The 16,288-nt window shown below is 37.0% G+C and overlaps 1 protein-coding gene across 2 annotated transcripts in view; it reads left to right on the top strand.

Annotated features, from left to right (window-relative positions):
• The window catches only part of hipk3b (homeodomain interacting protein kinase 3b), an 80,306-nt gene extending 72,010 nt beyond the window's left edge, over positions 1–8,296 (top strand). For both annotated transcript variants that reach the window (XM_039681652.2, XM_039681653.2), the window contains exons 14-16: positions 701–930; positions 2,862–3,007; positions 6,333–8,296. In XM_039681652.2, the coding sequence (XP_039537586.2) occupies positions 701–930; positions 2,862–3,007; positions 6,333–6,809 (853 nt within the window). In that variant the 3' untranslated portion in view covers positions 6,810–8,296. The remainder of the gene's footprint in view (positions 1–700; positions 931–2,861; positions 3,008–6,332) is intronic.
• Positions 8,297–16,288: the final 7,992 nt, after the last annotated feature.

The following is a 16,288-nucleotide window of genomic DNA, read 5'->3' on the forward strand; positions in this document are numbered from 1 at the left end:
CAAAAATACCTCTCACAAACGTGCAAAAACGAACTAGTTTTCTTCCTCTTTATCCTGTTTTTCTTCCTCATCCTCCTTGTTTGCTCATCTCCTATATTTTGCTGTAAAGCTGATCTTTTCCAGCGTTTTTTTTTTTTTTTTTTTTGAAAACCAGGACATCACTTTATAAAAAACGGCCAGGACAGGACGTGAAAACAGGAATGGGATAAAAGGACTGTTGGTCACTGGTCACGCTATTGCCGCATAACTTCTGATTTTGAAATAAAAATAGCGAGTGTTTGTGGTACAGCTCACGCACTGCAAACGCAGAATATGTGAAAGCACTTTAGCGCGTGGGGCTCCTGTACCGGATACGCACTGCAACACTCACCGCATACGCACTGCAAACGGAGTATGTGTGAAACGGGCGTAAGACACCGATCTGATGCATCACAATTTCATAGCTCTTTGTTCATTTAAGACTTTATTTAACTAATTTAAGTCTGTGCTAACAATAATACTTGACAAAACTGGCATTTTGGCATAATTTTGATTTATTTTTTACCAAGTTGAGGATTTTCCTTGAAATTAACTAGGCCTTGGGCAAAAATTACAATTAATGACTTAATCAGTTCATAGTGTTCCATTCTGAACATTGTTTATCAGTGAGTATGTTCTTTGCTCTGTGTGTCTGAGAGTGATTGATTTGGTCTGTGTTCAGTATGTCAGATGATGAGCGCGAAAGTGGATGTGATACGGTGGATGGCTCGCCTGCGTCGGTATCCTCCAGTCGAGCCGACAGCCCCTTCCTCGAGGCCACCTATATTAATGACAACAACCAGAACTGCAAAGCCAATGGAACTACAGAGACCGAGTCTGCCAAGCTGCCCATCCGCACCATGGTGGTGCCGCCCATGCGGGTTCAGAATAATGAGCTGATGGGCCGCAAAGGTAACCAATCCCACCAAAATTTTTAAAGTACATCACTGACAAACCCAGTTCAAATTCATATTGTATGAAAAAAAAAAATAGTTTGCGAGTGTCAACCATAAGACGGACAGGGGAAAAATGTCCCAACTCCTAAAGGGAGACAAGCAGCCCTAGTTTGAAGCAGTAGCCCCTGGTTTGAATAATATACTGTAGTAAACCTTAATTATTCTTTAAAGAGGTTTAACAATTTATGGAGGACAGAGGGCAAGTCACCACACAGGATTTTAGAGAAAATATATATTTTTATTGACAATCTGATTTAGAAAAATAGTACCATCACATCAATACACACTGAAAGAGGCTCTAGCCCACATTAACTCAGCACGCGCGCACTAGGACAATCGCGATCCCCAAGTGAACACTTCAAACGTCACTACACTCCAGTGGTTACTCCCCAGCCCAACACAGCACACTAGAACTCGTGATCACTACAATCCTTTATCAAGTGGAAGAATCATCGTCCTTGGTCCCGCGTACACACAGCAATGGGCGTACACACTCTAACATACGCAACTCTCACATACACATTCACACCCACACATAACTCATGAAATGGTTAAAATATAAAACACTTCCCCGATTTCCAGGCAAATAAGACCCCGCCCAGAGGTCTCGGGGAACGGAATCAGCCGTGATGAAGTCCACAGAGGCAGCACGCGTTGTTTGTCCGCGTTTGTCCGTCCCAGCCACAGCAGTCACAATAATGGCATTAATTAGTCCTCTTCGCGCTAGGTTCTCTTTAAGGATCACTGGTGATGCACGAGTTCTTTATTTTATGCGAGACGCAGCTCTTTTAATCGCTCCAGGAACACGTGGCCAGCGCTCCTATACCCCCGTCCCACTATTACTAACTACACCGATGTCTCTCTAGCTAGCTATCTTCGTTGCCGGACAAACCCTAATGGTCTCGAGCAACACAAAGCGTCCCCGTTTCCCTCCGAGCGCGAGAAGCCAATCACGTCCTGCCGAACTTCCCCTCTGCTCTCTTAAATGTCCTCCAGTCCAGGTGAGATCGATCATCAATAAGCACATACTACGAAATGGTTCAGACGGGCGGAACCAACGCCAAACAACACAAAAAGATACACCCCCACGCCATTCATCACAATACTTACAACAGCAGTTATAATCATACACTGACAAAAACAATCATCATGGACAACAGTCTCCATTTGCAATAAAACATTTGGACCAGATCACATTTGTCACATTGCTTGTCAGTTTTTTTTTTGTTTTTGTTTTTTTTTCTTCTGTGTCCTGGAGATGAGGGGCTCACAGAAGCCATGAGGCCACCCTACCAACTGCCAACGATTATGTTTATTAGAGATTCCCATTTTGGTCAGCCAAATCTTGAAATAAAAAGTTAATATTTCAATAATAACACATTTGCATGGACACGGTTCTCTCAGCTAATGGTCGCATGATATAGGTAAACAAAAAGTGGTTTTTAGCAAGTGATTTTATTTATATTTATTTATTCACTTGAATTGTACATTATGATTTAATTCATTATTATCTTTTTATAAACTCTTAAACCCCATGCAGTTTGGCAATTCCTGATGTATATGACGCTAATGACTGAAAATCTGTGTTTTTGTGTTGTTGTTTTACTGCTGTTAGGGGTGAATTCTTTAGATAGGAATCAGTTTAGCTTCAAATTAAATTTCTATTTTTAAATACTAGGTTTACTCCAAACTAATGCCTCTGATGTAAATATTAGAAAAAAGGGCAAGTTTGACTGATGTGGTTCTTTTTTGGATTTTTTGTTTTTTTTCATTTTGCCATTTGTTGTTCTGAATACCTCTTGCAAGAAGTGTAAACCTATCTAGCACTACTTTATGAGGTTTTCAAGTAGTGATGGCTAATTTTGCCTGCTCTTTCTTCTATTGTAGTTATAGAGCCATCATGCCCACCCAAAGGCCGCAGTGGTTCGAACAGACAGCCGCCCTACTCAACATTACTGGTGAACCACCAACGGAAGACCACACAGGCTTTCCCACCACTGCAGCACTCTCAACAGCAGCTCTCCTTTGGACAGGTCAGTTCCTCTGCATCTATTTCTAAACCTGCTGCACTTCTTATTTTATTGGTTGTTAAGTGAGATTATTATATTTAGATAGCACTTCTATGTACTAACGCAAATAATATATACAAAAATAAAAGCGGAGATGTCTTGAGTTCGAATTGGTCGAATTTGAATCGAATTGGTGTTCAAAAACTTCTTGAGGCCTTTTGATATGGAGCATTTTGCCACAATTTTTACCGCCACAATTATTTTAAGTTTTTGAACACCAATTCGATTCAAATTGGAAAAAAAATAAAAAATTGATGGCAAAATAATATTGTTAAGTTATAATCTTTAGCAGATTTCACTATTTTCTATTTGGCCGGCTCGCAAGCCGAAACGAGTGTGTGCGGCACAAAACGTCCTCGTGCTGCGCTCTGAATCCATTCATTTCAATGGCTTTCCCTGTGCGAGGACGTTTTGTTGCTTCTTCGACCAAAGCGCAAGCGGATCTAGCTTGCGAGCCGGCTTTGAGTGGATGACGAGCGCGAGACGCTGAAATGGATCAGGACGTATGCCGCGTCCTGTTGCAAAAGCATGTGAAAAAACTACAAAGTTTGCTAGGACAAAAAGACTGTTAATCGCGCGATAAAAAAATGTACGCCATTTAGATGGGTTTGCGTTAACGCCGTTAATAACGCGTTAAACTAACAGCCCTAATATATATATATATATATATTTATTATATATATATTTATTATATTTTATTATTGCATTAATTTGGAAAAATTTGAATTATATTTATTATTATATACATTATATTATTATATATTATATTTTTTTACATTCATTTAATTATCTTCCTTGAGGTTCACTGACACTGGTGTTCTTCTGACGACTGTACAGACACTAGGGGTGGGGAAAAAATCGATTCTTTGATGCATCGCGATGCGGACGATCCTAAATCGATTGTCAAAAAATCGATTAATCGAAAAAATAAAATTTTATAAATATTTATAATAACGCAATATTGACGGAACGTGAAACGGAACGGAACGCTGAAGTGCAGTGGCCGGACCGTCTGTGGCGTGCACACAACAGAGACACTGTGATGGCGCGCAAGATCCAAACACTCTCCTTGTTAGGTTAAAAGCTGACATGTTGAAATATTTTGGCTTCTGAAGTTGAAGGGGGAAAGGAGCTGGAAAAGAGCCACACTAGTTGTATGATTTGTAAAACTAACGATGGAAACATGACGAATATGAGAAGCCACATGACACGTTTCCACCCAGAGGAGGAAAAACACTCGGCTGTACCGGTCATTATAATATTAATTTACTACAAGTAAGCTCCTAGTTCAGGCACACATTTATTTTCCTGTTGGTTCTTTGCAATTTTAATAAAATATATTGTACGTTAATTCTTTATGGCTACTTTGTACATTTAAAGCAAAGTATTTATAGTCACACACACACAAACGATTCAGATTATCGTTTGTAACAAAAGTATAGATTTCTTTTTTCTTGCGCCCAAAAAATTAAATAAAAATTCGTACCGACTCCAAACTTTTGAACGGTATTGTTTAATGTTACAAAAGCTTTCCATTTCAGATAAATGCTGTTCTTTTGAATTTCTGGGCGATTCTCTGAATTGGGTGCCCTTCAAGATTTTCAATTGAATGCAATCACAAAATGCATTTCAATGCTGTCAATTAATAGAACCAGGTGCCTTTGCATTATAATGCAACACAATTGCTTTTGAAAAAAAAAAAAAAAACATATTTAAAGAGAATGGGTTGCCTAAGTAGTAGACAACAAGCATGTTTGCATGTCCTCACTAACCATCATTACATTTTCATTGAATATCAAACAAATAAAAAGTGCAATTAATACCAAAATGTTGCTGCTGCTAATCTAATCATATGTTGGTCTAGTGTATTTTCGTTTACTGTTGTGAAATGGAAAATCAATAATCGCTAATCGAGAATCGTTAATAATCGAAAATCGTCTGTAATCGAATCGGGACTTCAATAATCGTAATCGAATCAAATCGGGAAATCAGACAGATTAACCACCCCTAACAGACACTAATGCCTTGTTCACACTACATGATTTTAAAACGTCGGGCTGAACTGTGCGGTTCACACTACATGACTTGCTCTCAGTGAAATCTGGAGTGTTCAAGTTGTTAACTGTTCACACCACACAACACAACGTGATTAATCCACAACAGGAGGTAACTCACTACACGAGTTGACAACGCACTGCATAGAGATACAACCACGATCGGATGATAAGAGCAAATCATTTGTGACTCAATGAGAGCTGTTTCAGTACTATGTTACGGTCTAAATCCTGAAAATAATCAAATAAATAACAAGTTGACAACAACTCTGTCACCCAACGATTCTATCTTGTCAACAAACCACGTTTTGTCACGAAAAAAACACGCAATAAATAAATAAATATTGCGCCAATACCCAGCGAAAAAGAGAACACAACACGTGAATATGGACGTCAGACAGAAACTAGTGCTGCACACTGTTTGCTCGACGATCTGCTCTGAGGGAAAAAAATGCAAAAAAAGAGAGAAAAACAAAGATTTACCTGGTGTCCTCAACCCATGCGTTGCTATGATTGGCTGTACTCATGACATCACTGAGTTTGAGTCGCGCGACTGCTCTGGATATCTAGCAGGCTAGATATTTTTCTGGGCTCGGCGACACGTCTGCGAGGCGTCTGCGAGCGTTTTCGCTGCGTTGTTGGCTCTTTCATACCAACAGATTGGCAAGCGTTCATCGTCCGCTAATCTCCCGCGATTTGCACGCGATAACACCCTGACCTGTCAGCGACTCAACGATTTGCAAATCGGGCATAAATCGGGCTTAAAATCATGTAGTGTGAACTTGGCTTAACACGCTGTTTAAACAGGATGCATCAAAGCGAATTTTCTTTTACTCTTCTATTTGTCCTGTTTTTGGGGAGTAGCTCAAGCATGTTGAGTAAATCACAAATTGAACGGGCATCTGTATATGGTATCCACTGTAGACAGCGTCACTGATTATAATGATTTATAGTTGATTTTAATGCGACTCTATGCTTGTGTCCGGTGTCAACCATTGGCCTTGGCCAAATGGTATGATAATGTAAAAACATTTGATGATGCCTTGCTCTACAGGCAGTCATTTGCTAACGTATTTGCACGTGTGACCATTTATTGCTTCTCGGCTATAACAAAAATAATTATTGGCTGATTGGTTTCCACATTGGTGCGTCCTTACTTTCAACAACCCAGTCTTAGTTATGACTTGATTGCCATTTGTTCTTTCTTGGAATAAACTGATTGGTTCATGCTTTAGGTCCAGCATTATGGCTCATCCCACCAGGAGTGGAACGGGAACTACAGCCACCGCCGCCCTCAAGCATTCATCCCGCCCACCGTACATGGCCACACCTTCACTCTGCCTCACGCTAGTCCTACCCACACAGCCCACCCTCCTCAATCACACCTGGGCATCCACCCTCACACCCAGCCAACTTTACTGTCCTACCCCCCTTCAGGCCCCCTGGTGACAAATGCCCCCATGGCCCACCTCTTGGCTTCACCAGGGTCCACACGGAATCACGTCTTTCAGACGGCATATGGCCTCTCCCATCCGGCAGGCCACCTCGTGCACCAGGTCACTGTGGGGCTCAACCGCCTCTTGCCCTCGCCCACCCTCCACCCTCAAGGCCAATTCAAGCCCCTGTTCCCTCCACACTCCTTCATCGCATCACCCGCATTTGCAGGCTTCCCCCTCAGTCCCACCAAACTAAACCAATACCCATACATCTAAAGACCCAATGGCAGACGTGATGCCAGGCTCTCTGTTGAAACCACCCGAAGCCACGGCACAAGAAAGAAAGGAAGCAGTTTCTCTGAATCACAGACTTGAGTGCAATTAAAATTAGCTTTAAAAAGGAAATGTTTGGAAAGTCTTTAGCATGTGGATAAAGAATGTGCACGGTTGAGAAGCAAGAGATCGGATGAATAAGAAAAACAAAACTGTTTTGCACATTTAATCACCTTATCGGATTTTCAGATCTTCAGATTTGAACGCTCCTCTAACGAATTTCAACGATGGATGGTGTCCAAAATCATGTGATCGTCAACTTATTTTTATACATTGCCTTTACCTTGTATACAACACATGTTTGTTTGTAAAGACAGCCCAGTGTGGTGTTCACAACTGATAATGTGTCCACTTTCCGTGTTTTCTTGCGTTCCAAGTATTTGTACTTTTCTCGGTGTCTTTGGTGTCGTTTGGAATGGAGTCTCCTAAAAGAGTCGTTCATCACATTCTGCATGTGTTGCATGATGTTGATCAGAGAGAAGCCTATAGGGGCTCTTTGTTTCGAGAAGCTCGCTGCATTGGTGTCCCCAGCCATAGTGCCTTATATATATCGGCAGTTGTTTGTTCTACTAACTACACTCTCTCTGTGTGTATACAATGTGTTTGTGCGTACATGTCCTGGACTGCAGCACTTGCAATTCGAATCAGTCCATGCATTCTTTTTGTGTGAGTGTGTTTGTGTGTAATATGTATATACACACTGGTGTATTATTTCATGCATAGATAGGCATCAATGTACTGCATTGCACAAACTGCAGTGCTTATTTTTGGATCCAATGTATATTTGAGATGTAGTGAGTTACTTTTCGTTACTTCATAGGAGAACGGCCAGCTTTTGCTGCTGCGAATGCTTGCTGTTGATTTTGTTGTTTTAATCAAATTTTTGTTGTTGTTATCTTGGATTTATTAGTTGTGTAGAGAATTCTTTGAATTTCTATCGAGAAAAATCTAACAGTATTTGTACTGTTTAGTAAAACTGCAATACAATCTATATAGTTAAAGGTTTGTTTTTCTTTTTGTATGTGTATTTAGTTCATCGGGTTTGTGTGTGTTTGTGTTTTGTGTGGTGGGCATGGCTTCGACTAGATGAAGACACAAATGCAACTATCGGTCTTTGATTCAGGGTCATGAATTCATCTTAGCCTGAGCAGACCATGCAGTATTTGATGTATAGACACATATGAGTATGTATATATATATATATATATATATATATATATATATATATATATATATATACATATAATAGAGCTAGTATTTTTAGTGCTGAAGCTTGACACGGTTTAAGGTGTGAAATAATAATTTATGCATGTGTGAATTGATTTTTTTTTTCTTAATTATACCATTATATCATATGTTGAAAGCTTGTTGGTGTCAACTGCATTTTATACATTCCGTCAGGGAGAATAAATATATTGTGTGTTTTTATCTTTTTAAACCATATATATATATATATATATATATATATATATATATATATATATATATATATATGGTTTTTGTATTGAGTTTGTTCTGCTTGGTTTGTGTTTTTGCCTCTCAAATGAAGTTTGCTTGTGCACCACCAAAGACTGTAATTTGAAGGCTCTGTTCCAGAACTTAGCGATATTTCAAGGCATCATATTTCATCTCCTGATGCAAAGGCTGTCAGATTCTCTTAAACAAAGAATCATCCTCCTTGGCTCTACCATTGCAAAAATCCTAACGGTCAATGGTGCCTCTTAAACCAATCATATTATAGGCTTGCCATCATTGAATCACTGTCAGAGTTGTATGATGGCAGGGTTGCCAAGTTGGTGTGGGTCGATCATATATTATTGCATTCATTTAAATTTTGCATTCATATTTTTTTCTATTAATGATAAAACTGCTAGATGTTAAGTGTTTTGAAGGAGGGCCACTGGGAAGGGAGCCTTTTGAGCTGTTTACGATCACTATGGTATAGTGGGTTTCAATTTGCTTAACAGTAACTTTAAAATATGTATTTTAGGTATGGGAATGGCATAATTTGAGTTTTGATATTTGGGGTATCGTAACTGGGCTATTTTTGATTGGCGATTGGGCTAGTTTTATTCGCAGACCTGGCAACCCTGTACAACGGTCAATCGTTGTTATGGATACAGCATGAGTAGTAGAGCCCGACCGATAAAGGATTTTAAAGGCCGATACCGATACAACTATTTGTTGGTTTTAAAATCCGATATATCGGCCGATATTTTTTATTTTTTTTCAGAAACGCGCAACAAAACATTAACAGATTTCCTTAACGTTAGTTATTTGTAGTTATGTATGAGTTTTAACTAATATAATATGATAATGCATTTTAAAAGGAAACTTACGTTGGCGGTCTTCCACTGATGATGGTGGCATTAGCTAGCTTTGTGGTTAGCTAGTCTATGATGAGCCATAATTTTGCAATGGATAACGTCATACTGCAAATTGTAAAATATACATTTTCAATATAACAGGCCAAGGAGAGATCCATCTATACACGAATGTTGCCAACAGGGGCTGTGTAGAGTGCCTTCTGGTGGACAAACTATACAACTCCAACACATTAATGACATGGTTGAAGCGTGTTTATTTTATTTTTGAAATATTCATTTATCGGCCATTATAACTCCTGATACCGATAGTTTGGAAAATGCCTAATATCGGCCTGCCGATATATCGGTCTGGCTCTAATGAGTAGTGCCCTAAACTGAATCCTGCCTGTCTTAAAATTGGGGGTGATTTCTACGGTAATTTTAATTTGAACTCAAAAAAAGGCTATTTTTTTCTGCTTACAAGAGTAATGGTGCGTTCACGTGCTATGCTAATTATGGTAAATACCAAAAGCTGACATGGAAAATGCACTTGAACACCCCCTCATGTGGTATTTTCCATTGGGCAACTCGTAGAATATTTTGATGCACGAGTTGCCGAGATGAGATAACCTTTGACCTTTTCAAATTGGCGGAGAGCAACTCCGAAGTCTTGAATGGTAAAAATACGTACTATTGGTGATCTAGAAAATATACAGCATAACATTTCCTGTTTGAGTTTTGATAAATCATTTTCTTGCTGTAGCAGACTTAGCAATCTAAAATAGTTTTAGCTAAATAACAGGTCTGGATCTCCATCTTTTTACCACATTACGACAACAAAAGCACTTGAACGCAACACACTGGAAAATACCAGTTCAAAAGTGGAAAATATCATCTTTTCCATAGCACGTGAACACACCATGAGAGCTGTTAGCTTAGCACCATGCATTGCTAACATCAAACTCTATTTTGTAATCAATTGTGGGTGGAGCCTCTTCGCGAGAAGTTACTGCTTATGTATTAGCTGTACATGAAGTCAGCAGAACGCAAGGCAGCTCGCTGGGTTTTGGAACAGAGCTGTTTCTCTGAGCAAGGTAGCTATTCTCTGCATAGACCTCACTTATACTGTAGTAATTATAGTCATGGGGTAAATTTCAAAAATTGTATTTAAAAAATGGCTGAGGTTATGTTTAGCTTTTTGAACAAGTAAGTCGTATCATCTATCTTGAATGTATCATAGACAAGCTGCTATATATTGATTGCCACTTCAGATAGCTGTGAAATTAGATTAGACTAGTTCATAACTGCATTTGTTTATGTGTATGAGTCTCTCTGATTGCCTAAACTAGAAGTGGATTTTGATTTTGAGTAATTTTGCTTCAATGTTTGGAGTGTCATCGTAACTACTGTATTGCTGATAATGGACATGTAGAGTTTTTCTTTTTCTTTTTCAAATCAGTATTGTATCTTCATAACCGATCTGGCTCATCGCTGCATATTACTGGATGGATTTGTTTAACTTAATTTGTGTTTGTTTACCTGTTCATTTGTGTTTTTGACTTGTAATAGCTTGCAGGACTGATTTAACTTTATCCAATTTAAAACTTATTCTGCTGTGTTTCAGAAATACAAACATTAGTATTTTTTGTCAAGGAATTTTTGGTTAATATGATAAGCAGCCCCATAACCTCATGCCACTGAGCACTTATTAAAGGTCTAGTGTGCAGTATCCACATGGCCATGCTTTGATATGAGAGTACAGTGTTGTGATTAAATCAATTGTCCAACTGAATTGTGATTTTTATTAATGTTTGTCATTTGATAATTGAGAACATGTTTTTAAACAAATGATCACTGATGTCAGCTGATGTTATATTCATGTTTGGTCATGTCTTTTTTTTTTTTTTTCTTGATCAGTGTAAGCAACACAGTGTGTGCCTTGATTGAGATTTTGGTAATGACACATTCACTTTGCAAAAACAAGTATTCAGATCACCCACTGTCCAGACCAAATACGAGAAAGAACAAACCGTAAAATTACCATTCCAGGGATCGAAATGGTTATACGTTTTTTTTTTTTTTCATAGATAATATTAAATACTAATAATCACTAATATATTTCTAGTTAATCTTAGCCAGCTAATTTTAAAGACTAAAAGCCTTGTTGATATTAATTTTGATTCATTAAGAATGTTAATATGTTGCACCCTGTGCATGTTTTGATCCCTGTGATATGGCGTTCACCAGCATTTAGCCTGAATACATCCCGTGTCAATATCGAAAAAACTGTACTCAACACTTTCAATATTTATTGTGTGTTCATATTTAAACAAATTAATGGATATGGATGATTTCTGCTGAACTTTTCTAATAACAGTATTCAGTAAACATTAAGACCACCATTTTTATTTTGGAAATTATGTTGGCAAAATAGTTTTGTCGAAATGATTTACCATTCAACCTGAAATTCACGTCCTGGTATTATGCTTTTCAATCCGTCTATAAGCAGATCCACGGATCTGCACGCTCTATCTAAGAAGTTACTTCACACTGCAAGTTATGAATTTCATGTTTCAGTTACTTGGTTAATTAAGAGTTGATCAAATTAAATTGTTATTCACTGTTTCGATATGTGTAAACTTTCGTTTTAGCGTTTTTCGTTTAATTTGCTTATCTGGTTTGATGCTACACTAGTTTTGTCACGTAGCACTTGCACTGTGCAATATTTAACAGTATGAGGACTGGGGAAATGTAACCCTTTGGATATAATGTCTTTGCAGAGTGTAATTGATGTTTCCTCTCTAGTTCTCAGTGAATAAAGATGTGACCAAGCCTTCTCTACTTAGTCACATTAAACTGAATTTCCAGGTGACTTTTGGTGAGTGAATAAAAAAATCATGGTGTTTTATTGTCAATATTCACTTTTACAAAAGAAAAATAAAGAAAAAGGAAAAAAAAAACTATTGTTGCAACCCTTTTTTAATTGTATTACTTGGAACCAAAATATGTATAACTCAGACATAGCACGACATGATCATCTCTTTATAAGCAGGATCAGTTGAATCATTTTTCATAACAATATATAAGTTGGAAATTCTGAGTTGAAGAGTAATGGTGTCTAAGTTGTTACCCCTCTGTAATGTGTCTGTATTAAATTATTATTAGCATTATTATTAAAACTATTATACCACATAAGCCATTATTGGTGAGTATTTTTCAGTGACCCTTTCTGTTGGCTATTACAGTAGGTGACAAGTATTTTTGAGAGGGTCACTGAATCATTCATTCTGATTCATTCAGGAAAAACCGGTGCTTGTTTTTTGTTAGAGATGCGCAACCTCGATTTTGTATCATTTTAAAATGTTCGTTAGCAAAGAAATAACAATCTGACAGTCTTAAAAAATAAGTTTTGTATATTTAATATTAACAGCTTGTTCATTGTAAAGATTTGTGCTTTTGGTGGGAACAACATTCTTGCTCTTGTCTGTATGTATATACACTCACCTAAAAGATCATTAGGAACACCTGTTCAATTTCTCATTAATGCAATTATCTAATCAACCAATCACATGGCAGTTGCTTCAATGCATTTAGGGGTGTGGTCCTGGTCAAGACAATCCCCTGAACTCCAAACTGAATGTCAGAATGGGAAAGAAAGGTGATTTAAGCAATTTTGAGCATAACATGGTTGTTGGTGCTGTAGTATTTCACAATCTGCTCAGTTACTGGGATTTTCATGCACAAAATTAGGGTTTACAAAGAATGGCGTGAAAAGGGAAAAACATCCAGTATGCAGTAGCTGTGGGCGAAAATGCCTTGTTGATGCTAGAGGTCAGAGGAGAATGAGCCAACTGATTCAAGCTCATAGAAAATCATCTTTATAAATGTGACTGTATTTTATTTTTAAGTGTGACATTATTTTCAAAGCTGATATGAAGGGATATACCAAGGTAAGTACATTTTGAAGTGTGCCACTCAAGAGGTAAGTTAGGGAAGGTAGTGTTCTCGATCATTTAAATGAACTAATGGGGTCTTCTCCCAATTTGTTTATATCCCTAAAAAAAAAAAATAATCTGGAAAAAAGGTTCATGATCTGAGGAAGCGAATTAGTAATGTCCAATATTTAAAGAATTATGTCATCAGCATATAGTATGATTTTATGATTTGTATATCTCAACCCTCAGGTGCTCTTCGGTCATTTCTGACCGAAAAAAATTATGTTTTGAAATGTTAAAAATCACAGCTTCATCGGAATGTTACGAAACTTGGTGACTTTTATTCCATTGGGTATGTGAACACACAAAAAAATTGAGGTCATGATCCGAGCATGCTAAGTGGTCGTAAAAAAAATAGTCACACTTGTGCTCTTCGGTCAAAAATGACCGACCATAGGAAATGAATGGGAAGTTGACAAAAACACAAAAACTTTGAGAATTTTTGTGTGTACAATCTACAAATCGGCCACGATGCAGAAAAAAGTGCTCAGCATTGAAGGGGTGACACTCTAAAACATCAAGAGTGCAAAACAGACATACCCATCCACACACACACACACACACTTTTATACACAAAAACACCAATAAATTGTGATTAAAAAATCTGTTTTGAATTTCTAAAAAATCACTGCTTTATCAGAAAATTACGAAACTTCGTGACTTTTATGGCAACATGTATGTGAACACACAAAAAAATTGAGGTCATGATTCGAGCACTTTAAGTGGTCGTAAAGAAATTAGATACACTTCTGCTCTTCTGTCAAACATGACCGACCATAGGAAATGAATGGGAAATTGACAAAAACAACAATCTACAACTTCAAACTACAATTTGCAATCTACAAATTGGCCATGATGCAGAAAAAAGTGCTCAACAATGAAGGGGTGACACTCTAAAACATCAAGATTGTGATATTGACACTCACCCACACTCACAGACAGACGCACACACGCACAAATAAACACACACCTATATGAACCACTGTGTCTGTAATAGAGCAATGTTGTGAGAATATGTGAAATCTATTCAATAATTCAGTCATAATGCAGGAAAAGCTCACAGCAGTGAAGGGGTGACACTAACTTCAATACTGAAATTAACACACACACACACACCTATAACAAAAAAAATAAGTAAACGTGTCCATGAACAGCTGGGGAATTCACATGCCTCTCCATAGAGAACTGTACATTTCATCTAGTGGTTACAACATGGTTCTACGCTTTCTCTCCATACTCTTACCAGATGGCGCTAATCTGCCTTCAAAAATTTTTTTTGGAAGGCCTAGTGTCTATTTTAACCTAAAATACTGCTTTAAAAAAATAAAATAAAAAATGTATATATAAAAAAAAAGTGTATTATTTTCAATGGCAAAAATGGACCATAAATATTGCATAAATATTAATAAGTAACATCAAATTGGCTCAAAATACAAAATTAAAAAGAATAAATATAACTGAACAAAAATAAATTGCATTGGTTTTACTGGGATGGAGAAAGTTTCATTTTTAGGTGTCTGGTCACTTTTGACCGGGAAGATAACAAGTGTGACTCTGAAACGAAGGCTAGTGATTACACCATGATTCTACGCTTTTTCTCTATACTGTAACTAGATGGTGCTAATTTTCTTCAAAAAATATTTTTTTTTCTGAAGGCCAAGACTCTATAGTATACTAAAATACTGCATTCATAATTTTTTTTTTTTTAAATTATATATATTTAGAAAAATATATATACTTTTCCATGGCAAAAATAAACCATAAATATTGCATAAATATTAATAAATTCAATCAAACTGTCTCAAAATACTAAATTAAAAAGAATAAATATTATAGAACAAAAATAAATTGCATTGGTTTTACTGGGATGGAGAAAGTTTAATTTTTAGGTGTCCAGTCACTTTTGACCGGGAAGATAACAAGTGTGACTCCGAAACGAAGAGCACCTGAGGGTTAAACAATTATTGGGGCAATCATGTCCTATGGCCTGCTAGCAAATAACATTGTCAATAGTGGAAGTCCTTGACGAGACCCTCTATTAAGAGGAAAAGGATTGGTGATAACCTGCCCTGTTTGAACCACTGCCTGAGAGCAGCTGTATAGTGTTTTTATTGTCTGTATAAAATTACAATCAAAGTCGAATACATTATTAACACTAATAAATACCTAAATTCAAGCCTGTCGAATGCTTTTTCAGCCTTTATCGCTGAAAAGTGCTGCTGGATTATTAAATGTTACAAGGATATGCGAAAAAGTCTTCTGAGGCCTGTCTGCCTTTAATAAAACCTGTCTGATCCTCATTTATCAGTTTACCCATCAGTGGTTCAATTTGATTTGCAAGTACTTATATATCAAAAATTAGCCTTGAAGAAATATGGATGCTTTTTTTAAGAGTAGAGTAATTAAACCGTTTTGATATTACATGATTAAATAATGATTACACATAATGTATTGGTTAATTTAGGAACATTTTATTGCTAACTTTTTTTTGACCCACCCTGAAAATATGTTTTTATTGCCTTGGGGCAAACGTCGTGCTGCAAAGGTACAGAATCATAAATAAAATTGTTGATTCACATATCATAAGACAATTCTCAAAGAGCAATACAAAATAAAAAAAACATAAAATCTAAAATTCCAAGAAATAAAAAATAAATGAAGAGTTCAGATGCAAAAGCCTCTAAATGCCATTTGAAATTTTCTTCTTTAATGATGATTTTTATCAAACTTGTATATTTAAGTTCAGTAATTTCACTTAAATGGCAATAATGGTATGGTAAATAAATGGTAGAATGATAATTACCTATTAATTGTTATTTAAGTGAAATTAATGAAATAAAATATACAAGTTTGATAAAAATCATCATTAAAGAAGAAAATTTCAAATGGCATTTAGAGGCTTTTGCATCTGAACTCTTCAAATATGTCCAACTATATAAGCTTATAGATCTCACGGGAATTCGTACGAATTTTACGAGGTGGCTAATTCGTAACAATTCATACGACCTCAGTCGTACAAATTAGTACGATTTTTGCTAAATCGTACATATTTTACGAATTGGCCAATTCGTATGAATTCGTACCTGACCCCTGACCCCGCCCCTAAACATAACCGTCACGT

The sequence above is a fragment of the Pimephales promelas genome, chromosome 10 (genome assembly GCF_988280905.1).
Source record: "Pimephales promelas chromosome 10, fPimPro1.hap1.1, whole genome shotgun sequence".
NCBI lineage: Eukaryota > Metazoa > Chordata > Actinopteri > Cypriniformes > Leuciscidae > Pimephales > Pimephales promelas.